Source organism: Betta splendens, chromosome 6 (genome assembly GCF_900634795.4).
Source record: "Betta splendens chromosome 6, fBetSpl5.4, whole genome shotgun sequence".
NCBI classification, from domain to species: Eukaryota; Metazoa; Chordata; class Actinopteri; order Anabantiformes; family Osphronemidae; genus Betta; species Betta splendens.
Window position 1 is genome coordinate 491,072 of NC_040886.2, and position 26,896 is coordinate 517,967.

Sequence of the window (26,896 nt, forward strand, 5' to 3'; positions counted from 1 at the left end):
TGAGGAAAGGGCAGCTTTGAAACACTTTAAATACTGTAATGAGAAGCACAGATCTGAATGTTTGAATGACACTGAATCCTATTTTAAAAATTGTAAAAGTTTCAAAATCCAAACTTAAACTTTTGTTGTTTTGACCTTGGTTATACCTCATATAACAATGTTTCTTGCAGCAACGACTGCTTGATAATGTCAGTACAGACCTTTGTAAATTCCCAACTCTGTCTGGCTCATGACTCATTACAGAGTTTTTTATGTAGCCCCTGTATGAAGTCTGTCAGGAGCTTAAACCGACCAGCTTGTAAATTAAATGTACATATCTTAAAAAGAGCAAATAATTAGTTAATGCAGCTTTAAGCAGAGAAAACAGATGAGAGAAAGAATATCTAGACCTAAAGAATATCTAGAAAAAGTGTTTTTTTTACCAATATTCTCTTTGTGATAGGCATCTCCTTTTGGCTGTATCCCATCAGGAGTTGCCGCAGCGAATGATTCTCATGATAGATTTGGCAAGTTTTTACGCCGAATGCCCTCCCTGAGGGGACTGCGCCATGGCCAATATTCTCTTTTTGATAGAATTATAGTTAAAGTTTGGGTGATATAAATCAAATAAAGGTCACATAAAGGATGACAAAAATTTAAATTTGAAGAATCAAACGGTTGTTTATGCAAGAAAAAGTATTTGGAAAAAAATTATATACAAAAGGCGGCTTGTTTAATGATTTAAATCAAAGCAAATGATTGACGTTGGCCCACTTTTTGGATCCATGCCTCCTAAAAGCATCCTAGCCAAATATCTGTGGAGCACCAATGTGTTGCTACCTTTCAGGGATTTTGTAATTTTTAATCTTCATTACAGTCCCTTGTTCATGGACTAATCCCTTCCATTTTGTTAAAGTGTCCATCACAGTAATGAAGCTCTAAGCAGCACACTGTGGCACACTGTGAGTGTGTTGTGCTTATTATTATGGGATGCAGGTGTATGTGTCCATTATTGGTGTAGAAAACTACAGATACAGCTATTTTGTACAAGTTTGGACAGATAAACTGAAACGCATTCTCTCATAAAAAACAAAAGCATGATTTCAGCATGTATTCTCCCCCCGCTGGCTGTCTGGGTGATGTCCTGCTGAAGCAGTTTTGGGGGAAACTAAAATGGCTCAATTACACAGTGACGACCCAAAGTGGAGCCCAGGACGCAGAGGGGACCACCATCACATAGATCTGTTCTGTCTCGCTAAAACCTGGCTGCAGCAGGATGAATATGTTAGTTTGAGTCAACTCCACTAAGTAATGTCAACTGTCAGTTCCTAGTTCCTCCTTATTAATTACTCATAGACCTTAACATAGTTAAAACTCATTTGAGAGCCTCAGTCTGAGCCTGTCTCACACAGACTCTAAAGTTCAGGAATATATATATATTTTTTTATTGTTACCATCCTCCTACTCCCTGCTCCATATTGAGCGTTACTAACGGAAGTCTCTGAATTTTAGTGTCAGACTTCAAACTTCAACTGACTTTAACATTCATAGATGTTGACAATAACTGTCTCAACACAATCTATACAGCATCTATACTAATCCACCCACTTTTTTAAATCAGACTTCGCCCATTGGTCACAATAACTTAACATTAAATTGTTCAAATCAAGTCTTTGACCCAACTAAATTACTCAAACACGTTTTAACTTTTATTAGCACATCCATCTTAAATTACAGTAAATCAGCCAATCCCTGCTAACTGCTTTTAGTGTGCCTGTATTATTTATTTGCAAAGTTCTTAAAGAAAGGAAGTACCTGTATAATATTAACCCTAATGAACCTGCAGGTGGAGACAAGCAACCATGAGGGCAGCCAGAAGGAACAGGTGTAGTCTGCATGAAATGTTTGACTCCATTTTCCCAGTAAATCAATGTGACATGACTGTGTTCTTCCTCAAATTGGGTGCCTCTATGGAACCGCTGGCTGGTGACTACAGCCCACAGGCCCATGGGCATCTCATTCTGCTAATAATGTAAATACACAGCCCTCGGTAGCAGGGGTGTGACAAAGGTCCACAAAGGTGTTAAATTTGTTTGATCTTTATTCACTTAGAAACTTTTTGATTTGGTACAAAATGTTAACTTGAAGGTTTCATTTTTACAGAAGATTTTATTGACAGTAGACTGTTAGTGGCAGAATTCTAAAAATAAATGTACAGCTATTTCAACTCTGACCATTAATCAAATACATGCTGTGTTTCCTCTGACTGATGTTCTGTATTTATGTATTTTATTGAGAAAGCTGATGAGTCTGTTTCTATTTATTATTCTAATTTAAGCCCATTTCATTTGAAAGTATAGTTATAAATGCTTGATTCCTTACTCCAGGATGTGCATAAAAACATGCTGCGGTACAGCCTGGACGGGTCTAATCCATCCACAGTCACATTAATCTTACTTTATCATTTGATTTTAAGTCTGCACAGGTATGGACTGTAGGAGGAAGGTGGACCTGTGGACCCCCATACACCTCCAATGCCACTTCAGCTGTGTTTAAGGTCCCAAGGCTTCTGGGGGTGCACACCTTTAAATGCCTTGAAGGGCAACTTCTGTTGCATCAGAGGCAACTTTACCCCGCCACCTGTAAGTGAAGGCATGCAATATCCTGAACCATAGCTTTACTACCCAGACGTTAAACATGTGATTGTTAGGCACAAAACCTGTTACTAGGTGCACAGTAAGTTGCCAAACAACATCAGTATTGGAGTTTGTACATGTTTCCCTCTAGCGGCCGTGTGACATATATGGTGAGAGAACATGTATCGCAGCCAACAACCAGCCCTCTGTGCTGCTCTTCCTCCTCCTCCTCCTTCTCACAGTCCTGCTGCCTGCTCTGCGTGTCCACCTCTGACAAGCTGAATCTTCCTCCACAGCGACACCAGTCAACATACGCATGCTCATCTGTAAAAACCAAACACACCTGTTAAATTTCAATCTTCTTTGTTCAAAGAAAATTTAGTCACTCACAAAAAAATTGTTCTTCGAAGATAATCTGAGAGGTTTACAATTGCAGTAAAAAAATGTTTTGACAAAATTAAAATACCACAAATTTACAGTAAAGCTGGTCTGTTGGGGTAAATTGAAGTGTGTGTGTGTGTGTGTGTGTGTGCGTGCGTAAAGTGGTCATTCAGTGTTTTTAAACAAAAACAAAATCATTTTCACACAAACCTACAAATTGCCAATTCAGAAAAAAAACCTCCTAAGGACACTTAACCAGATTTAAGAAGTTACAGGATACAAAAATGTAACAACAAATCCCAGAGAGGTAGAGCCATTTTATAGTTTAAGTGCATGGTTGATGTGGTGTTTACAGTTACCAGACACGCTTAGACTTTAGTGACGTCAGCTCACTGACTGCAGTGTATTCAGGGTTGTTTTACAAGTTGCTTGAGAAAAGAAACAGATAAAAAAACCATTTCACAATTTGGAAATCAACAAATTTAATTAATGGCATGCGTTGTTTTCGTGTTGTTGTCATGGAGTGAACTTTTATGTTTTAACTATTTATTCCTTTTGCAGTGTTTTCATTGCATGTTTTTAATTGCATGTATTTTGAGTTTGGAGTTTGGACTGTTTTGCTGTTGTTGGTCAGAACCCTTGAGTAGGCACAGGCACACCTGAAACCAATTAGGTGATGGATGGGGATGCAGTCAAAAGATCGATTGAAGAGGAAGCAAAAGACAGAGAGAGAGAGAAGGGGGGGGGGGGGGGTCCTGAACAGAGACTAGGAGGGGAGGCAGCAAGGCAAAGTGGGAACAGTAAGAACCAGTGGCGGATGCAACGAATCGTCCTCGGAAACAAGTAGCTGCGCGTGGACGAGGAGCGTGCGGCGACAGGACTGGAATCGTAGAGGCCATGTAAGTCGACTAGTCAAGGGGGGTACGACAGCATTCCAGCAACCCAGGTAGTCGTGGGAAAGACGAAACCAACCACCTGGAGATGCCAAGAGGGTGTGGTGGTCTTCTGAGTGCGGCACTGACGAGGCCAGGAACACACAACGCCCAGAGAACTGTAAACACTGACCTTTTAGTGCTTCTTTTTACCAACTGGATTTTAACTAACCTGTTCTTAATTGGTTTTAGTTGCGGGCTATTTTACGCTGACGTAGCTGGCCTTTTTACAGTAAATTGGTTTTATTACGTTTTGCTTTTCTTCCTTTCTTTTTTTTTTTAACAGATTTTAATCACATTTCGCCCGCCACACTGTTGTTATTAAAGCAACTGAATTTGCAGTAGTTTACCGGGGAACCAAAAAACAGGTGTGTCTCAGTTCATATCATGTGGAGTTACCTTGGTCCCACGTCATATCCTCCAGACAGACTGTAGAATCTACTGGCCAATCCTGTTTGAGTTCCTGTGCTGGAGGAGCAGTCATGTATCAATGTCACAGTAGATGCAGACATGCACATAAACAGTTTTATTGCTGTCTGCATTCAGAGTAGACAGGGTAGAACCAATGTCTCCAGTTCATCTGCATAAAGCAGGCTGCAAAGCATAAAGCAGTGGTTGTAAATGCATTCTTCTCATACAAGGCAGTAAATACAGACTTGAACAAATAAACTGTATTAATCAATGATGTGTATGTATTTCAATGTAGACTTGAATGAAAGTTATAAACATTGATTCTTTTGTAAGGATCTCAGCCACACTGTCATTGTGGGAAGGGCTTCTTCAAAGCACTGAGGAATATGACCGCGTGCTAATTAAGGTCAGAATTCTGGCGACAGTATTTTTAAATAACCGGATGTTTTCGAAGAAGTTATTTGGAAATCCTATTAGTACAGAGTTACACACGTCCAGCCTAGAAGTAACAAAGCATCCTCAGATCATTATATTCGGAATATTATCAATACTCCCCTGGACCCATGTAGACACACAGGCAGGCTCAGTGTTATTGTTATTCCTGTGTATTTTAAAGACAATTTAATTTTTCCCTTATTCCAAAAAGGAATGGACAGAAATCCAGCCAATGATGAGAAAGTGATAACTGGACAGACAAGAGACAAGTCAGATGACAACACCTGATTTTAATGATTAGACAGTGATAATTACTTTGAACTGTGAATAATTTGTACTAAAGTATTCTGGGTTTTAATTAGTGTGAGGAGTAACTGCTGCTAATATTGTGATAAATGATATAAAAGTAAATGAAGAGTGGAGATTTCATTTTAAAAAATCCATCCATTTTTTTCTGGAAAAAGGTTTTCCTCTCAGTGTCTTTTAACCATTGTTACATAGTGACAGCAGCTTTAGAATTGGAACTGTGCCCACAGGTTAATGTCTGTCTGTAATGCAGACTCAGCCTCAGGGGCCGCAGAAAACACTGTTGGTGTTTGTTTTTAGCTTGAAACCCCAATTGTAATGTTTTTTCAGTAGTCATAAACTGTCCCTGCACTTCTTTGCATCTGTCCCAGATCTTTGGATTACGTGACTGGATTCCACTCAAATTCACTGCATATTTGCAAAATCGATAACACTTATTAGTTTGAACATTAAATTATTTGTCCTTTTGATGCTTCTCACACTCTGAAATGGTAAAAACCTAGAATCAAGCAAATGGTCAAACTCATATGCTCAGTCCCCAGTTGAAGAGGATTATTCCCATTTGTGTCTCACATACACAGATGAAACATAATGAAGTAACAAGATCTAGTTTGCGACACTGACAGAGTAACAAGAATGTTACAAGTATTAAAAGTTAAGTTGAATCAACTCTCATTCACTGAGATTTTTTGACTTTTCAAGGGATGAGTTGGTGCCCATCTCTAAGTGGATACTGACAGTAGGAGAGGACTGGTGACTGAGAGTCTGTTGTGGTTGTCTGCAACACAGGAGTCCTGTGAATATGCAATTGCTTAGATGCTTGTATGTGTGATACAGTTCTTATATGTATAATCTATGATGTAGAATCAAATGTGAAGCTTTACCTTGCCTCTGCAGGTCATACCGTCTCCTGCTGTTCTGGTCACCAAGGATCCTCCAGGCTGCCTCAACCTCTAGAAACTTGTCTATACCAGACTCTGCAGAAGACTCATGTCCAACACGATCTGGATGATACTGTATTTATGTATGTACACACACACACACACACACACACACACACACACACACACACACACACACAAAAAGTGGCTGTATGTAGACTCTGGCTGACACAGGATCAAACAGGGCGTTGTGCTTACCTTTAAGGCCAGCTGCTGATATCTGCGTCTAAGTTCCTGAACGGAGTTTGAGGGACTTGCTCCCAGGACAGCATAGAGGTCTTTATCTTCTATGTCACACATCCCTGCTCCAAAATAAGGAGTTTGTTGCTGCATTAAGTGAAGTAGGACTGAGATTAAAGTAGTTCTTTGTCGAAACCATCCATACATTTATACATTCAAATAACGATTAAACACTGTTGGCAGTTTGTTGAAAATCCAATTTGCCTTCAGAACCAAGGCTTTGTAAAGAGACACACAACTATCTTGCCCCTTGACTGCCAAATCAGAGGCTGAAAGTCTTTCGCTTGAAAGATTCCAACAGCGTAGCCATCGTGGACAAACGCTCACTGGACAGGATACAAACGTGCAGAGCTCTGATCAATTAGTGACCAGCTGTGTCCTTGTATCAAAGCTGGCTCGTTAGTCAGACTCGTTGCCGTCTATCATTCCATTGTCTTATACACTGCATACTGTGTTATGTATAAATTATTGTACATACCTTCAGAAAGCCTTAAGCGTGAACACACGAAGAACAGCAGTTGTTCAACTACATTTTAAGTCCCCCTGAAAACAAGGCCCGGCCCTCCGAGGTTCCGTTCGCAACCGTAACGCTAGCGTTGCAATTGGGCGGGGTCCAATTTGATGGGGCAGATGTTATGAAAAATGGTTGTGTACATTTTGAACTTTAAAATTAAGTTCCAGTTCTTCAACCTTGAAGTGGCAGTGTGAGATGATGAGGGTCAAACATTCAGGGAGATAAACAGTGGAAACAAAACCTCTCGAGAGCAATGGCACAGTTTTTAAAAACAAAAATGTATGTATTATGTATGGCATTATATAACATACATTAGTGTACTGTTTTAAAAATCGTTACTTTTTTAAATATTATGATTTATATTTAAAATGCCTTAATTCAATTAAATAACTTTTCTATCCCTTTCCCTGTTTAACCCAGATCTCATTGATGTGTTTTTCTTTTGTATTTATTAGTGGGAGAGCTGAACAGCTCTCACACTGTTGATATCTTCACTCTTTATTTTTCCTCTTCTTATTATTATTATTTCGCCCCGTTTTTTGGTCGCTTTCATCGTCTCAACGCTTCGTCGTAGAATCGCCGTTCAACTTTCTAAACGTGTGTCGTCTTTAGGAGATGGGGGCTATTACTTTTCACGTTTTCAGCTTTTCAACTTTTCAACTTTTAACGTTATTCATCGTTTTTCGTCGTTTTTTTATAATGGTCGTCTATGGGAATCATCGTTCAACTTTTTGTCAACTTGCCTCTTTTCATCAGCGTCTATCATCGTCATACTTTGGCGTAGAAACGTCATTTCAACGTCAAAAGTGTCTATCATCTCTCAACGTTCTTCGTGTAAATCAGCGTCCTCGTATCTTCTATACTTTTCAACTTTTAAGCGTTTAAACATTGGGTGGTTTTTGTTGTGTGTATTGGGTTCAGCCAGAGTGCGAGGTTGAGCTTTTTAAAGACAGAACTTCTGTCTTTAACTCGTCACGACAGCCACAATTTTTACTTAATCAACGTAATTATTTCACAAAACCGTAGTCATACTTGTCTTCTTTCTAATGATGTGTCTGGCTTTACCCTCAGACCTATACTTTAGTCGCTACGGACCTTGAAGCGCAGAGAGATCCTGCAATTCTACCTTTGACTCTAATGATAATTTTTGGCAGACGTCTGGCGAGAAAAACAAGAAGATATGTATTTAGAAATTGCGACTGTGGCTACAAACTTTTGTCCTCAAACATAAAATTTACACCATTTGCTCATTGAAGCCTTGGGGTAAAATAAAACATTTTTTGTGATAACTATTATGGTTTAGCTGGAACAAGCCTGTTTATACAGGGTGAAACTCTGCTTTTACAGAGCAGAGTGAGCCTGATTTTCCCGCCTTTCGTCTCCATGGCGACGGCGCAGCTGCAGATTTGACTGACAGGTCAAACTCCTGATGCTCAGTGTAGACAGCAGTTCCATGCTTATTACTGATCACTCAACTACACTATTGGATTGTGTAGTAATCAAGCACACATTTCCTCTAAATCATTTCAAAATAAAAGCCAAATAATTAGCTTTAATAGCAAAATTTCTGCTTTTAGATGGGTAATTATGACTATTTAAAGATAGATTAAAGGTTTAGTAATTACCCACACATGCTTCCTCTACATCCTTTCAAAATAAAAGCACCAATGCCAATTATTAGCTTTAACTGCACTGTTTTCGCCTTTGAAAGGTTAATTATGATTATTTAAAGACTAATTGACAGTTACGCTATTACCCCCCACACATTTCCTCTAATTCCTTTCAAAATAGAAGCACCAATTGCAATTTATTACCTTTAATGGCAAGATTGATTAAAAATTTTCTGGTTATGAATACTAACCAATCGTTAATGAGACTATTTTAGAGTTCAGTAAATAACCACTCACACTTATTAGGGTGCTTTTATTCTGAAAGGGTTTAATCTAATTCTTTAGCTTTAAAAGGGCTGTTCTTGCTATTGAATGATAAATTGTTACTATCTAATGACTATTTTATAGTTTAGTAATCGCTCACACACAACCATAAAAATAAAAGCAAAATAAAAGCACCAATGTAATTTATTACCTTAAATGGCAAGATTTTTGCTTCTGACTGGTAAATTTTTACTAGTTATTAAACTATTTCAGTTAAGTAATTATTTACAAATACTTTCTTCAAATCAAACAGCTAGTCAGCTTATTTATGATTGTCAACAATGCACCTTGGTCAACTGTTTATTCTTTGACATTTTTTACCTTGGTCAACTTTTGAATCATTGTCATTTTTTTAATCTTGTCTTAGTTTGACCATGTTCATCTTTTTAATCATTGTCTTTTTAATCTCCATCTTTTGTCATCATTTTAATCTTTGTCAACGTTTTCTCGTTTTCATCGTTTTCATTGTTTTGCCATAGTCAACTTTTGGACGTAGTCAACTTTTTGACGTCAGCAGCTTAATCAGCGTTTAGCATTGTTGCGGCAGCAGATCAGCTCTCCCACGTAATTTCTCGAGAAATTACTTTTTCTAGTTTATTTTATTAGCATTTTTAAGCCACAGAAACCATTCACATATCAAAATATTCAGCTTTTTAAGGAAACATTCATCTTTCATATTTTTCAAGTTATTAAGCTTTTATTTATTATTTTTTTTATTTTTTTTATTTTTGCCCCATTGAAATGAATAAAAAAATGTGCAATGCACCCTAACAGTGTGTGAGTTATCCTTGCAAGAATTGATATATGATTTTGCCTGTTTTTTTTACAACATTTACATCAGAGCGGTAGCTTTCAAAGCGTTGCAACATTTAACTTTTTGTTCAGTTACCACTATCTTGTTTATGATAATACTATTAAACATTTACATAAATTACTTACTAATCCAAAGAAGGCTCTTAACTAGTGATGGTGAGATAAAACCTCATGAGGCATTGAACCACTTGAGCCAATTGGTTTGAGAAAAGGTTCATGGAAATGACTGAAATAAATGAATTTAAAAAAATATTGACCAAATATTTTTTGTACATAAATAATCACATAAGTCAATAATTATTTTTAACCCAAAATGGTGATATCACAATATGGCAGGTTAAGCTGTTTTTCTGAAAATGACATGGTCATGATCAGGCAGAGGACAGTGAAAGTGCTTGTGAGTGTGACCGGTGGCTTTCTGCGTTCTGTAGTGGCTTTAAGAATCGACTCGCAGCCGGGATTTACGGTAGTCCAGTTTATTCTGATAAACAGAAGTAAAACACAACTCACACCAGGGTAAAAACCCGCCCTCTCCTCTGTACCTCTCCCACCGGAGTCATGACAGAAAGGGCTAGAGAGTTCAATAACATATATAGGAATAACATTCATATATACTGCAATAAAACCTAAAATCTTCTACTTCCGCCTCTCGAGGAGCGCAGACGTGTTTTCTCTCTGCTCCCACTCTGCTATTGCTTGCTGTGTCCTTGTCTTGTCTTTTTCTGAGCTCCCTGATCAGCTATTCTGGAATAACATTTTTGAACATGGAGCTAATCAACTGGTCACTCAGCGCATTGGACAAAATGTTTTCACAAAGGAAAGAATCTCCGGGAGAACCCCTCTGCCCCTTGGGGACTTTTGCCTCCGGTTACGTGCGGGACGCGTGGGATTCCTGGTGCCCCGTGTGTCTGGAGCCTCTGTCCATTGAGGATGCAGAGGATCTATTCATATTTTGGACTTTGGTAACAGGGCTACTCATGATTGGCTTTGGTGGTGCCCTGCTTTATCGGAAGATTGGAAAGATTGGAAAATCTGCCACATCCACCACTACGGCTTTCCTCTGCTCTTTATCCACCACCACAATGTGTGGTTGGTTCGCCATTACCATTCTGTCTGTCTGTATCTGGAAGTTCCACAGGATCTTGGCTCGCTCGTTCTCTACCACCTTGGGAGGTGTTTCCCACTTTGACCTTGGGGTTTCCAGTCCATACTCCGCGCAGATGTTCCTGTATACTATGCCAGCCACTTGGTTGTGGCGTTCCATGTATGCTTTCCCTGCCAGCATCTTACACCCTGCAGTTATGTGCTGGACGTCTCAGGGGCCTCTTTGCACAGTCTACACCTTGGGTCTTGTCTGGTGTGGTAGATCTGGGCCTCTATGGCTCTGGTGCTCAGGGCCTGCTCCTGAGCAGCCAGGATGAGTGCCTCTGTGCTGTCCTTCAACCCAGCCCTTTCAAGCCATTGGTAGGATTTGTTGAGATCAGCCACTTCAGTTATGTTCCTGTGGTACATCCCTTGTAAGGGCTTGTCCTCCAATGATGGTCCCTCGTCCAGCATCTCATCCTCTGTGCTCCACTGCCTGAGACATTCACTCAGCACGTCATCTGTCGGGGCCTTCTCCTTGATGTACTTATGGATCTTGGATGTTTCATCCCGGATAGTGGCTCTCACGCTCACTAGTCCTCGGCCTCCTTCCTTGCGGCTAGCGTACAGTCTCAGGGTGCTGTATTTGGGGTGGAACCCTCCATGCATGGTGAGGAGCTTTCGTGTCTTAACGTCTGTGGTCTGTATCTCTTCCTTTGGCCACCTTATTATTCCCGCAGGGTATCTGATCACTGGCAGGGCGTAGCTGTTTATTGCCTGGGATTGGAAACCCCAAGGTCAAAGTGGGAAACACCTCCCTGTCATGATCCGTGTCTTTGTTTCTAGTTGTTCCCTGTTTTCACGTCATGTCCTGCTTGTCTTATTTTGGTTCCAGTTTCCGTTTCCTGTTTTATTTTGGTAGTCTCCCGGTCTCTGTTTTGTGTTCTAGCTTTACTTCCGGTTTCTTGTCTTGTCACAGCTGTCCCTGCTCATTACCCACACCTGCACTCTGTTAGTCATCAAGTCACTGTGTATTTAACCACCACCTGTGTCCTTAGTTCCCTGCCAGATTGTCGTATTCGAGTTCCCTGAGTGTTCGTGTTTCTTGGGAGTTGAGCGTCCCTAGTCTCCTGAGTTCCCTGCGTGTTCGTGTTTTTCGTGTTTATTCCTGTTTGCGCCATGTATCCTGCCTGACCCTGGAGTATCTACTGACCGTGAGTTTTTGCCTGTTCCCTGCCTGTACTTTTGTCGAGCCATTTCGTGTATGACCTGGACCGTCTGACCGTGCCTTAAGAATAAACCTTTCTGATCGTAATCCTGCCTCTGTGCTGTGCATGTGGGTTCGCCGCCTGCCCGAGTCTCTGACAGAACAATCTGGCCAAACTTGGACCCAGCCAGCACTTAGCCTCCGGTCAGGTCAGTGACTGTTTTTCCTTGTTTTTTTTACGGCGAATATAACTCTCCCGCGGAAGTATGGAGTTTACCTGCGCCGAGCTACCCAGCGACCTACATAAGTATTTCGAGATCCTTGCGGAGGATTACCGACGGGCTAGTAACTCGGAGGATCAGCGCAGCGCCGTAGAGGTGGCAATAGTGACGCTGGAGGACGATGACACCGCGTTAGATCACCCCAGCGTTCATCGCCTCTACGAGCGACTATGCGCGAAGTTTGATGAATTAAGCGACACGCTCTGTACCACGCCAGCGCCAGTCGCACCGCCTATGGTTTCGGTTTCCTCCTCCCCGCCCCGTCGGATCGTCGTGCCTACACCAACCTGCCCAGCTCCATGGTTATTTCCCTGGGAGGATTTCCTGCTCTCACGCGGCCCTCAGTCTCCAGTTCCGCCGCGCGCTGCTCAGCCTCCAGTTCAGCCGCGCGCCGCTCAGCCTCCAAGTCAGCCGCGCGCTGCTCAGCCTCCAAGTCAGCCGCGCGCTGCTCAGCCTCCAAGTCAGCCGCGCGCTGCTCAGCCTCCAAGTCAGCCGCGCGCTGCTCAGTCTCCAGTTCAGCCGCGCGCTGCTCAGTCTCCAGTTCAGCCGCGCGCTGCTCAGTCTCCAGTTCAGCCGCGCGCTGCTCAGTTTCCAAGTCAGCCGCGCGCTGCTCAGTTTCCAAGTCAGCCGCGCGCTGCTCAGTTTCCAAGTCAGCCGCGCGCTGCTCAGTTTCCAAGTCAGCCGCGCGCTGCTCAGTTTCCAAGTCAGCCGCGCGCTGCTCAGTTTCCAAGTCAGCCGCGCGCTGCTCAGTCTCCAGATCAGCCGCGCGCTGCCCAGACCCCAGTTCAGCCGCGCGCTGCCCAGACCCCAGTTCAGCCGCGCGCTGCCCAGACCCCAGTTCAGCCGCGCGTTGCCCAGACCCCAGTTAAACCGTGTGTTACTCATGCCCCGGTGCAGCCCTGTCGTCTCCAGGCCCCAGCCCAGTCGAACCTAGTCCAGACCCCAGTTCAGCCGTGTGTTGCCCAGACCCCAGATCAGCCGTGTGTTGCCCAGACCCCAGATCAGCCGTGTGTTGCCCAGACCCCAGATCAGCCGTGTGTTGCCCAGACCCCAGATCAGCCGTGTGTTGCCCAGACCCCTGATCAGCCGTGTGTTGCCCAGACCCCTGATCAGCCGTGTGTTGCCCAGACCCCAGATCAGTCGTGTGTTGCCCAGACCCCAGATCAGTCGTGTGTTGCCCTGACCCCAGTTCCGTCCTTGTCCCCGTCAGAGGGCGCTGTCCGTCTGACGACTGTTAACCCCACCCAATCAGGCCCGACGTCTCCCCCGTCGAGCTCGGCAGCTGTAAGCTGTCATGCCAGCTCCGGAGGGGACGCCGCTCCAGTCCCTGTCGGCCATGTTGCGGCCGTTCCAGTCCCTGTCGGCCATGTTGCGGCCGTTCTAGTTCCTGTCGGCTCCTCAGAGGAGGACGCCGTCCCTGTTCCCGTCGGCCATATTGAGGCCGTTCTAGTTCCAGTTCCTGTCGGCTCCTCAGAGGAGGACGCCGTTCTAGTTCCTGTCGGCCATGTTGAGGTCGTTCCAGTTCCTGTCGGCCATGTTGAGGTCGTTCCAGTTCCTGTCGGCCATGTTGAGGTCGTTCCAGTTCCTGTCGGCCATGTTGAGGTCGTTCCAGTTCCTGTCGGCCATGTTGAGGTCGTTCCAGTTCCTGTCGGCCATGTTGAGGTCGTTCCAGTTCCTGTCGGCCATGTTGAGGTCGTTCCAGTTCCTGTCGGCCATGTTGAGGTCGTTCCAGTTCCTGTCGGCCATGTTGAGGTCGTTCCAGTTCCTGTCGGCCATGTTGAGGTCGTTCCAGTTCCTGTCGGCCATGTTGAGGTCGTTCCTGTCCCTGTTCCTGTCGGCCATGTTGAGGTCGTTCCTGTCCCTGTTCCTGTCGGCCATGTTGAGGTCGTTCCTGTCCCCGTCCCTGTCGACCAAGTTGAGGTCGTTCCAGTTCCTGTCCCTGTCGACCAAGTTGAGGTCGTTCCAGTTCCTGTCCCTGTCGACCAAGTTGAGGTCGTTCCAGTTCCTGTCCCTGTCGACCAAGTTGAGGTCGTTCCAGTTCCTGTCCCTGTCGACCAAGTTGAGGGCGTTCCCGAAGGCCAAGTTGAGGGCGTTCCCGTAGGCCAAGTTGAGGGCGTTCCCGTAGGCCAAGTAGAGGGCGTTCCCGTAGGCCAAGCAGAGGTCACCCCTGTCTTTGACCCCGTTCCTGTCGACCCTGTAGCGGTCGTTCCAGTCCCCGTTCCTGTCGACCCTGTAGCGGTCGTTCCAGTCCCCGTTCCTGTCGACCCTGTAGCGGTCGTTCCAGTCCCCGTTCCTGTCGGCCCTGTAGCGGTCGTTCCAGTCCCCGTTCCTGTCGGCCCTGTAGCGGTCGTTCCAGTCCCCGTTCCTGTCGGCCCTGTAGCGGTCGTTCCAGTCCCCGTCACCCGTGGAGCCGCAGCGCCCGCCGGCCCCCAGGAGGAGGTCGCGCCAGTCGCAGTTCCTGCGCACCTCCAGGAGGAGGTCGCGCCAGTCGCAGTTCCTGCGCACCTCCAGGAGGAGGTCGCGCTAGCCGCAGTTCCTGCGCACCTCCAGGAGGAGGTCGCGCTAGCCGCAGTTCCTGCGCACCTCCAGGAGGAGGTCGCGCTAGCCGCAGTCCCTGCGCACCTCCAGGAGGAGGTCGCGCTAGCCGCAGTTCCTGCGCACCTCCAGGAGGAGGTCGCGCTAGCCGCAGTTCCTGCGCACCTCCAGGAGGAGGTCGCGCTAGTCGCAGTTCCTGCGCACCTCCAGGAGGAGGTCGCGCCAGCTACAGCTCCTACGCACCTCCAGGAGGAGGTTGCGCCAGCCGCAGTTCCTGCGCACCTCCAGGAGGAGGTTGCGCCAGCCGCAGTTCCTGCGCACCTCCAGGAGGAGGTTGCGCCAGCCGCAGTTCCTGCGCACCTCCAGGAGGAGGTTGCGCCAGCCGCAGTTCCTGCGCACCTCCAGGAGGAGGTTGCGCCAGCCGCAGTTCCTGCGCACCTCCAGGAGGAGGTTGCGCCAGCCGCAGTTCCTGCGCACCTCCAGGAGGAGGTTGCGCCAGCCGCAGTTCCTGCGCACCTCCAGGAGGGGGTCGCGCCAGCCGCAGTTCCTGCGCACCTCCAGGAGGGGGTCGCGCCCGCCGCAGTCCCGGCGGACCCCCAGGAGGGGGTCGCGCCCGCCGCAGTCCCGGCGGACCCCCAGGAGGGGGTCGCGCCCGTCGTAGTTCCTGCCGACCTCCAGGAGGGGGTCGCTCCCGCCGTAGTTCCTGCCGACCTCCAGGAGGGGGTCGCTCCCGTCGTAGTTCCTGCCGACCTCCAGGAGGGGGTCGCTCCCGTCGTAGTTCCTGCCGACCTCCAGGAGGGGGTCGCTCCCGTCGTAGTTCCTGCCGACCTCCAGGAGGGGGTCGCTCCCGTCGTAGTTCCTGCCGACCTCCAGGAGGGGGTCGCTCCCGTCGTAGTTCCTGCCGACCTCCAGGAGGGGGTCGCGCCCGTCGTAGTTCCTGCCGACCTCCAGGAGGGGGTCGCTCCCGTCGTAGTTCCTGCCGACCTCCAGGAGGGGGTCGCTCCCGTCGTAGCTCCTGCCGACCTCCAGGAGGGGGTCGCTCCCGTCGTAGCTCCTGCCGACCTCCAGGAGGGGGCCGCTCCCGTCGTAGCTCCTGCCGACCTCCAGGAGGGGGCCGCTCCCGTTCCGGCTCCGGCCGCATCTGCTTCGGTTCCTGCCTCTCGTCGCGGTGGTCCAAGGAGGACGCCGCTGGTTCCTGCCTCGTCTCTGCCTTTGCTGCCGGACTGGTGGCCTCGCCCTCGGCGCATCCTGCTGCTGGGATGGCGCTGCCTCCTGCGGCGCCGTCCGCCTCGACTCCTCAACCGCCTGGATCAGCGTCCGCCTGGAGGACGCTGCCATGCGGGGTGGTCCCCGGGGACATCGTCCCAGCTCAAGGGCACTAAGAGTGCCATCCTGGCTCAGCGGCTGCTGAGCAGGATCTCGCCACGCCGTCACCCTCCGTGACGGAATCCCTGGACTTTTTTTATTTTCCTGGTCATGGACTTTTGTAGTGTTTGTGGACTCTTGTTTTGGCCCTCCTCCGGTCCTCCCTCCACCCACCCTGCTCATGTACCTTGAGGGGTAGGGATTCGGTCCCTCCGCCTGGGACCACCCTCCGCCCGCCCTGGTTTGGGGGGGGAGGCTTCCGTAGGCGCCGTGGAAGGCGCCATAGGGGGGGGGGTACTGTCATGATCCGTGTCTTTGTTTCTAGTTGTTCCCTGTTTTCACGTCATGTCCTGCTTGTCTTATTTTGGTTCCAGTTTCCGTTTCCTGTTTTATTTTGGTAGTCTCCCGGTCTCTGTTTTGTGTTCTAGCTTTACTTCCGGTTTCTTGTCTTGTCACAGCTGTCCCTGCTCATTACCCACACCTGCACTCTGTTAGTCATCAAGTCACTGTGTATTTAACCACCACCTGTGTCCTTAGTTCCCTGCCAGATTGTCGTATTCGAGTTCCCTGAGTGTTCGTGTTTCTTGGGAGTTGAGCGTCCCTAGTCTCCTGAGTTCCCTGCGTGTTCGTGTTTTTCGTGTTTATTCCTGTTTGCGCCATGTATCCTGCCTGACCCTGGAGTATCTACTGACCGTGAGTTTTTGCCTGTTCCCTGCCTGTACTTTTGTCGAGCCATTTCGTGTATGACCTGGACCGTCTGACCGTGCCTTAAGAATAAACCTTTCTGATCGTAATCCTGCCTCTGTGCTGTGCATGTGGGTTCGCCGCCTGCCCGAGTCTCTGACACTCCCAAGGTGGTAGAGAACGAGCGAGCCAAGATCCTGTGGGACTTCCAGATACAGACAGACAGAATGGTAATGGCGAACCAACCAGACATTGTGGTGGTGGACAAAGAGCAGAGGAAAGCCGTAGTGGTGGATGTGGCAATACCAAGCGATGGCAACATCAGGAAAAAGGAACATGAGAAACTAGAGACATACCAAGGGCTCAGAAAAGAACTGGAGAAGGCTTGGAAGGTGAAGGCCACAGTGGTGCCTGTGGTGATTGGAGCACTAAGGGCAGTGACCTCTAAACTGGAGGAGTGGCTACAACAGATCCCTGGAAAAATATCCGACATCTCAGTCCAGAAAAGTGCAGTCCTAGGAACAGCAAGGATACTGTGCAGAACCCTCAAGCTTCCTGGCCTCTAGTAGAGGACCCGAGCTTGGAAAGCAAAAGAGACCACGCACGTAGGGTGAGAAGGGAGTAAATGGTATTATATATATTATAAATGGGAAACTGATCTTGACATCACCATTGATCACACGTTCTGGTATAATATATGTTCTACTTTATTCAGAATGACAAAAAATACAAATTTACAACTAATACAATATAAAAGTCAACTTAATCTCTGAACCTAACCTGCTCCGGAGCAGGTTACAGTATGTTCAGAGAGTAAGTTGCTATGGTGACATACATACCCTGAAAGTTACCTCAGTTTTTGGAACCGAAAGCTGAGGTTACTAACTTACCCTCAAACTTACCTGGGTATGTCACATAACCCGCTTACTGGAACACACCCCTGTGCAGCAAGAGTATGTGAACACCTGTCAACCCAGTTAAGATGTCCAATCTTTGCACTTTGTCTTCTAGGAGATCTAAGTGGGCTCGACCTAGAGACAAACCCATGACACACACTTCTTTCTGTCCTCTGTGTCGCAAAGAAAATCATCCTCATGAACTGGAAAACTAAAAAAAAAATTAAGCATTATTCAGTACTTAAACAGCTTGTTAGATTACATCACCTTAATACATTGTCTGCTTCGTAAAATCAATAACCAAAACTATACTCTGATTGATTCCATTTCCAGGTAGAGATGCGTGGAGTTCGGGTGCTGCATCGTGTCTGATGCAGTGGTGGGGGGGTGAGTGGTGGTTGGGGTTGCCTGCCTACCTAAGGAACCGAGACAACGGGGGTGGTGGATTCTGAGCTCGCCGCATGGGTCCCCTGCGGTGGGGGTGTGATGGCTGCTGGGATCACCAGTCCGGTGCCTGCCTGTGCCCGGAGGGGTGTCTCTCCCCTGGGGCGCTGCCCCTGTTCGGGTGGTTGGTTGGGTAGGTTGGCCCTTAATGCACAACCGCAGAGTATGTGTGTAGGTTTTGAGTGTAGCACTACACGGGGCCTGGGAGTGAGGCCAGTTGTGGCCTCGTCCACTGGCCCTGGTAAAGAGATCACCACCCAGTTTTAACTGCACAATAGACAATTAGGGTGAGTGGACACTGTCTGGGGGACACACCATCAGCCAGCGGTCGTGGTCCTGGAGGTTTCCCTCACTTTCAGTGCACTCTAGTTCCACATACTCACGTTCAAGCTGGGTTGCAGGGTTCTTTGGTGCCTTTTCCGCTGCCCTCTGCTTCTCCCGGGTTGGGGGTGGTGGGCGGGGCTCGGGAGGAGCTGCGGTCCCTGCCTGGGGCCACATGGACGGCAGGCTGGAGACCTACCCTCCCCACGAATGAGATCAAGCGAATCGTGTGGGTGTGAGAATGCATGCGTTTACGTATGATTGACTGTTGTGAGAGTGTTTGTGGTAGTGTGTGTTGATGTACATGTGTATGTCTGTAAGTGTGTATGCATGTGGTGCAGTTGGAGTGTGGCGGCTTCTCCCACTAGGGGGAGTGTTTGCCCCTGGTTCTCATGGGGCGGACAGCGTTGACCCCCGGTGGCCCACTCTGGCCTCGGGTGCTGTCTCTGTGGCTGCTGCAGCTCTGCCTGGGGGGCTCTGTGTGGGCGGCTTGGGTCGCAACACCTGCCCTCCTGGAGCTGAAGGTGTGTGGGCTCCCTGGCTGCTAGGATTCCTTCCTCTGCTTGCTGGATGGGCGTAGTGGCCGAGCTCATCCATCACCCTGGCTTTCACTAGTGGCATTGTTCATGCACCAACGTCTGCCTCACCCTTTGCGTGAATAATATTAAGCTACAGCCTTACTAACCTTGTAGTGGGACACTCAACACCTAAGCTCATAAATAGACTTTCTAAACCCAACTGTAAGTATTACTGATGCTTATAACTACCAATATCAATAATGTGTATATATGTGTGAATTCATTTCAATTCAATTTTATTTATATAGCGCCAAATCACACCAAAGTTATCTCAAGGCACTTTACAAAGTAAGGTTAAAGACCTCACACAACTAAACCCAACAAATCCCACATACAGCAAGCATTTAATTTGACAGCAACAGGAGGAAAAACACCCTCTCTAACGAGGAAAAAACCTCCAGCGGAACCAGGCTGGATGTGGGCGGCAATCTGCCTCGACCGGTTGGGGTGAGAGGATAGAGAGAGAGAAAAGCACAGCAACAACAACAAGCAACAACAGAGCAGAGGCAGGATGGTTGGACCTTGGACTGGATACAGGCAGGATGGTTGGATCCGCAGCTGCCCATCACAGACACCAAACTTTGAGTCCAATGATACCTGTAGGTGAGGACAGAGTGGGGAAGAGAGAGAGAGAGCAGGGGAGAAGCACAACTACTGGGGAGAAAGAGACAAGGTTAGTTGAACAATGATGGGAGGTTATTGGACAGAAGAGGTAGAAGGAAACAGAGGAGCTCAGTGTATAACTTAAGTCCCCCAGCAGTCTATGTCTATTGCAGTTTAACTAAGAGATGGTTCCTGTGACTAACAATAATTGCCAGTGACCTATAAGCTTTATCAAAAAGGAAGGTTTTAAGCCTGATCTTAAAGGTGGAGAGTGTTGTCAGCTTCTCAAACCTGGAGAGGGAGCTGGTTCCAGAGGAGAGGAGCTTGGTAGCTAACAGCTCTGCCTCCCGTTCTGGATTTAAAGACTCTAGGAACCACAAGTAGCCCAGCACTGCTGGGAGCATAAGGAACCATGAGGTCTTTAAGATAAAAAGGTTTTGGGAAATCCAGGATTTGATGTCTTTTAAACAACTCTGAATTTTGACTAGTTGATCCGTTTAATTTGGTTCCAAAGACATATATAGTTGAGTATCATCTGCATAACAATGAAAATTAATAGAATCCTTTCTAATAATCTCACCTAGAGGACACATGTACTGGATAGGCTAAACAGAATTGGACCAAGCACCGAACCATGTGGTATTCCATAGCTAATCCTTGTGCATGTGGAGAATTTCTCATTAACATGAACAAACTGGAATCTGTTAGCATTTCAACCATCCCAATGCTGTCCCTTTAATCCAGATTATATGTTCTAGTCTCTGTAATAGAATGTTATGATCAATTGTATCAAATGCAGCCCCTAGATCTAACAGGACAAGGACAAAAACTAGACCACTGTCTGAAGCTAATAGAAGATCATTAGTGACTCTAACCAGAGCTGTTTCTGTGCTATGATGTTTTCTAAATCCTGACTGAAAATCTTCGTACAGGTTATTCCCACTAAGGTGGTCAGATAATTGTTTAGCCACAATTCTTTCAAGAACCTTAGAAATAAAGGGTAAATTTGAAATGGGCCTATAGTTGGCTAGTTGTCCAGGGTCCAGAGTAGGTTTTTTAATAAAGGTTCGACCACAGCCACCTTAAAGGCCTGTGGTACATAGCCTAAATGTAAAGATTGGTTGATTTGATTTAATAAGGATGAGCTGATTAAAGGTAGAACTTCTTTGAGTAATCTGTTTGGGATTGGATCTAAAAGACAAGTGGACGACTTGGAAGAGTTGATTATTGAGGTTTACTCTATATGAGTTATGGGGAAGAAGCTGTCTAGGTAGGTGAGATTAGATAGAGGACTTGGTAAATTTAAAGTTGATGAATCTAGACAGTGCTTTCTGTCATTTGGAGGAAGTCGCTGAATGTCATCTCTAATAGTGATAATTTTATTAGTAAAGTAGTTCCTTAAGTCATTGCTGCTGAGATTTAAGGGAATAGTAGACGCAATACAGCTATGACTCTTAGTCAGCCTGGCCACAGTGCTGAAAAGAAACCTGGGGTTGTTTTTGTTTTCCCCAATTAAGGACGAATAATATTTTTTCCTAGCAGCACAAAGTGTTTTTTTACATATTATTAGACTGTCCTTCCATGCAATGCAGTTTACATTTATTTTGTTGGAACGCCACCGTCTTTCTAGTTGTCTGGTCCTGTGCTTTAGGCTGCGGATCTCTGAGTTATACCACGGAGCTAACCTCCTCTGATTCACTGTCTTCTTCTTCAGAGGAGCCACTGTGTCTAACAATGTACGTAGAGAAGCTGCAGCATCATCTACAAGACAGTCAACCTGTTCATAAGGATTAAGGTGACTGTTCTCTGTGTATCTGCAAGACATTGAGGCAAAAGATGATGGAATCATCTGCTTGAATCTGGCAACAGCATTGTCAGATAAACACCTGCTATAGTAACATTTCTTTCCAGCTGCTGCAAGGTCAATTATGGTAAATTCAAAAGTTAATAAGAAATGGTCAGATAACAGGTTTTTGGGGAAGAACTATTAAATGATCAATTTCAACCCCGTATGTCAGGACAAGATCGAGGGTATGGTTAAAACGATGAGTGGGCTCATTTACCTGCTGTGTAAAAGCCATATTGTCTTTTAAGGAGTTAAAAGAAGTGCTGAGACAGTAAAGTGAGACGATAAACAATACAAAACACAACTGGCTTCTGAGTTTTAGAGTCTGGGTGAGAAAAGCTCAGAGCAAGGCTCTCTATGTTTGGGTTTAGGAGTAATTAATAAATCTGAGTTATAAATTGCTGCTACTCCTCCACCTCGACCTGTACTTTTAGGAACATGATAGTTTATGTGACTCATTGGAGTCGACTCATTTAAAGTAACATATTCATCCTGCTGCAGCCAGGTTTCAGGGAGACAGAACAGATCTATGTGATGTCACTTATCAAGTCATTTATTAACAAGGATTTAGATTAGAGAGATCTGATATTTAATAAACCACACTTTATTAACTTACTGTTACTTTGTTCTGTAAGAGGAACTGTTTTGATGTTTATTAAATTCTTCCTAATACATCTTTCCTATTACTAATACATAACTCCTAATACATGCTGTGTCACAGTCTGGACTTTTTGTTTTCCATTTCCTGTGTTGATTTTGACATTTGCTGTTTTGTTTTTTCCGGGTTTTTAGTTCTCACTTTACTTTTCTGTTCATTTGCCCCTTCAGCTGTTTCTGTTTAGTAATTATAACAGTGTATTTGGTTCTCAGTTCGCACCTCGGTTCTCTGCCAGATCGTGGCATGAAGTAACCTGTATCCAGTGTTTTGTTCTTACTCATGTAAGAATCTGTTCTCGTTTTCATACTTACCCGTCTCTGCCTGCTCCCTGTCGGTGCTTTTGCCTATGTGCTGGATTTCCCGTTACCGACTGTTGCCTGTATGACCCTGATTTTTGTCTGCTGTTTAAATGGACACTTAAGTAATTTCTGTCTCCGGCTGTGCATGTGGGTGCATTACGCATTTCTTGACAGTACAATCTGGCCAAACCTGGACCCAGCCAGCGCCTCGTCTTTTTTTCTTCAGACTGGTTTTGTTCTGGACTAGCTTGTTTTTTTTTTCTCCTGAATTATTTTGTGCATTCGGACGTTTTGCTTTGCCATGGATTTCGTTTTCACTGACTTACCCGGGGAGCATCACTTTTTTTGCCTGGAGCTTGCGAAGAGTTACCGGGAGGCATCCGACCCGCAACTGCAGGTAGTGAAGGAGGTGATCGCCATATTAGAGGAGGAACATTGGTGGTTGGACTACCCCAGTGTGGGGAAGCTGTTCGCCTGCGAGTGCTCGCGGCGCAAGTCATTGGCGCCCGATCAGCCCGCAGTGTCCGCCTATGGGACAGCTCCCCCCTCCCTTTCGGCTCCGGTCTCTCCACTGACGTCCCGCCAATCGTTGGCTTCACCGCCCGCTCAAGGTCAACCCCAATATTTTAGCTTGCACCAGTCCCTGCGTTGCAGCCCCCAGCCGCTACAGTTCCCTGGCCGGCCCTGGTCTCTACTGTTCCTGTCCCCAGGCCACATCCAGCACCAGCAGAGCAGTCATCGTACCCCCCCTCAAGCTCCAGCTCCACCACGGTCAACACACGTCACCCTTCAGCCTTACCTGGCCCCTCCCTTGGTTACTGCCCGCCCAAGCCCAGCTCCGGCCCAGTCAAGCCAAGGTACTGCCCCGTCAAGCCAGGCCTCGATTTATGCCCCTGTTGGCCCAGAGGAGGCCGTCCCTGCCCCTGCCGGCCCAGAGGAGGCCGTCCCTGCTCTGCTGGCCCGGAGGAGGCCAGCCTCTCGTCAGAGGGGATCCAGACGGGTGAGCAGTCCTCCCACTCAGAACAGCTGTAGAGGTTTGGAAGCTGAGCGACCCGAGTCCTCAGGACTATCGTCCCTGGTCACACCTTCCAGACGACCTGCAGCGGATCCTGTTCGTAGATGCCAATTTCTGTGGTGGAAATTTCCCATAAAGAAGCAGATGAGAGAGTTGTCATTTTGTGCGATTTATTGAAATAATAAAGAAAATAAAAATAATGGGGAAAGGAAATAAAAAGCATGGATGTTGATCGTGCACATCAAAAACCAAAAACCAGCTGGGGAGATCAATGCACACACCACAAAAGGTGTGATGCAAAGAGCTCACGATCCTCAAGTTGCTTCTGCCTTTTAACCCCTTTCTCTGGCTCTGTACAGGTGCAGCTTCCGCGGTTCCAGGTGGTCTGGCACCGACCACGCCTGCCTCGGTTCCGGGTGGACCTGTCCTGGTTCCACGTCTGGGTTCGTCTCTGATGCTGGCTCTGGCGTCTCGTCTGTCTTCTTCCCTGGCTTTTGTAATGGAAAAATTGTGCCTTTGTGCTGTTTCTTCCAACACAGTCGTCATGTGCTGGTTATGTGCAACACTGAACATTCTTACACAAACAACTAATCTCTTGCGCCCTGTCGTACATCAAGTCTAAACATCTGATGTTCCATTTGACTGGCTAATAATTTATAATATATGTTTGTCTTTTACACCCGGACACTGGCCCCTGCCTATCTGACTCCCCACCAGACCCAAGGCTGTTAAATGGAAATGCATCTTATCTTGGAAGCTCAGTGTTCCTTCCTTTGGATAACAAGACATGATGATGCAGAAGTGAGAAAGCAAACATTCTCACTCACAGCGAGATAAGGTGGCACAAACAATTCCATTGCTGCAGAGAGACATTCCACCAGAGCCAGAGAAAGGGGTTAAAAGGCAGAAGCAACTTGAGGATCGTGAGCTCTTTGCATCACACCTTTTGTGGTGTGTGCATTGATCTCCCCAGCTGGTTTTTGGTTTTTGATGTGCACGATCAACATCCATGCTTTTTATTTCCTTTCCCCATTATTTTTATTTTCTTTATTATTTCAATAAATCGCACAAAATGACAACTCTCTCATCTGCTTCTTTATGGGAAATTTCCACCACAGAAATTGGCATCTACGAACGGGATCCGCTGCAGGTCGTCTGGAAGGTGTGACCAGGGACGATAGTCCTGAGGACTCGGGTCGCTCAGCTTCCAAACCTCTACAGCTGTTCTGAGTGGGAGGACTGCTCACCCGTCTGGATCCCCTCTGACGAGATCCAACAAACACAAAATCCAACCTCTACTCGGCTCGGTGAGAGAGATTCCGTTTTGTTACGACTTGTTGAGAAAAAAAAAAACAGATTTGAAATTGGTTTCAGGTATTCGGGTTTACTTGGCTCTGATCATTTGGTTTAGGGAAAGTAAGGCAAATAACAATTAATTCTAAAACATCCCCTACTAGACTAAGCAGACAACGACAACGACAAAAGAAAACATAATTAGGACTAGAGACAAAAATATTTCTAACACGACTAGTTGGCTGAAAACATCCAAAATATAATAATTAGGAACAAACAAAAAAATATATAATGTTAAAGTTTAATATTCGGGTAAAATGAATTAGGTCAAAGTCTGCCCTGGTGGCTGAGACGGTGGTTGCTAAGGGTTGGCTCGTGGGACCGAGCTTTTGTCTGTACTGAGGATACAGTGTGCAGATCTGAGCGCAGTGCAACGGGAGTGGACAAGAAATAAAAGACGGCTTCTGAAATACGGAGCGCGTTTGCAGAGGGAAGTGTTTTCGAGATACGAGGGATCCGGGTCTTGGAGGGGCCTGACGGTGAGGGAGCACTTCCGAGAACTCTGTCGCTGATCTGAGCGGTTCCCTTTCTACGGAGACGTCCGTGGAAGAGAAATTTCGAAAAGGTTCCGGCCGGAACACACAAAAATCTAAGGCAGGAAACCACCGGGACTCTGAAAGATGGGTTCGGGGCGATCTAAGTCTCCACCACCAGACTGCAGCATTACAAAAATTAAAAGTAAATATGGTTATTAGTGCGTTTCATGTTTCCATGAGTGGGAAACTGCTTAAAAAATTAGGTACAAAAGATGAGATTTGGAAAAGCAAAACTATCAAAACTAAACCCCTAAAAGAAACAAAAGAGAGATGAAAGTAACGGGAAAAAAAAGGGAGATAACAACTCTGGGCAAGAATTGTTTGCACTCGCACTTGCACACACACCTCACACACCACACACCACACACATCATGTCAAGAGCAAATGCTCCCATTGTTTCTGCTCTCTGTCCTAATGCAGAACTGAGCTCGATGAGGGTAAATCCGGATCTGGACTCCTTTCCCACCATCAGCAGAAGAACCGAAGGAGAAGAAGCGCCCGACCAACAACCAGAACAGGGTGGAAGCTCTGATACCACAGCAGCTGGAGGACACAGACCACAAAACAGGAGTGTTTTTCAACAATCCCGAGGAGGTGGATGGAAAACTGGCCAACTCCCATAGCCTTTTAGCCACTGCCACCACACTTCTCCTGGAGTGTCGGTGGCATTGAGCAGGTGCCACAATAACCCGACTTGGAGTTGATGCTGTGGCAGAACAAAACGAGAGCTAGCGACATGGCAAGAACAAAACGAGAGCTAGCGACATGGCGTGAACAAAACGAGAGCTAACGACATGGCATGAACAAAATGAGCTAGCGACATGGCGTGAACAAAATGAGCTAGCGACATGGCGTGAACAAAATGAGAGCTAGCAACATGGCAAGAACAAAACGAGAGCTAGCGACATAGCGTGAACAAAACGAGAGCTAGCGACATGGCGTGAACAAATTGAGAGCTAGCAACATGGCAAGTACAAAACGAGCTACCGACATGGCGTGAACAAAATGAGCTGGGGACATGGCAAGAACAAAACGAGAGCTAGCGACATAGCGTGAACAAAACGAGAGCTAGCGACATGGCGTGAACAAAACGAGAGCTAGCGACATGGCGTGAACAAAATGAGCTACCGACATGGCGTGAACAAAACGAGAGCTAGCGACATGACGTGAACAAAATGAGCTAGCGACATGGCGTGAACAAAATGAGAGCTAGCAACATGGCAAGAACAAAACGAGAGCTAGCGACATGGCATGAACAAAACGAGAGCTAGCGACATGGCGTGAACAAAATCAGAGCTAGCAACATGGCAATAACAAAACGAGCTACCGACATGGCGTGAACAAAATGAGCTAGCAACATGGCAATAACAAAACGAGAGCTAGCGACATGGCGTGAACAAAACGAGCTACCGACATGGCGTGAACAAAACGAGCTAGCGACATGGCGTGAACAAAACAAGCTAGCGACATGGCATACGCAAACTGGGAGCTAGCAACATGCCATGAACAAATGTGGCTAAGGCATGGCATGAACAAAAGTGGCCAGCCCAGGATCCTGACAAGACGATAAGCTAAACCTACAACGCACTGAGCACCAAACAGAGCAAGAAGGGGAAGCCATAGCAGGAAAGTAAGCTAGGTGCTACACTAGCAGAAAACACTAGATAACT

General features: G+C 46.5%; 1 protein-coding gene across 2 annotated transcripts; it reads right to left on the bottom strand.

Annotated features, from left to right (window-relative positions):
* Window positions 1-2,062: 2,062 nt before the first annotated feature.
* On the bottom strand, window positions 2,063-6,886 carry dnajc24 (DnaJ (Hsp40) homolog, subfamily C, member 24). 2 transcript variants are annotated; one of them, XM_029153624.3, is made up of 5 exons: window positions 6,740-6,886; window positions 6,220-6,323; window positions 5,965-6,094; window positions 4,328-4,396; window positions 2,063-2,939 (listed from the first exon to the last, which is right to left on the bottom strand). In XM_029153624.3, exons 2-5 carry the CDS (start codon window positions 6,319-6,321, stop codon window positions 2,734-2,736), a joined length of 507 nt encoding a protein of 168 aa, XP_029009457.1. In that variant the 5' UTR covers window positions 6,322-6,323; window positions 6,740-6,886; the 3' UTR covers window positions 2,063-2,733. The 2 variants fall into 2 exon arrangements, with proteins under 2 accessions (XP_029009457.1, XP_029009455.1); XM_029153622.2 differs by having other exon boundaries at window positions 6,220-6,348; window positions 6,740-6,882.
* Window positions 6,887-26,896: the final 20,010 nt, after the last annotated feature.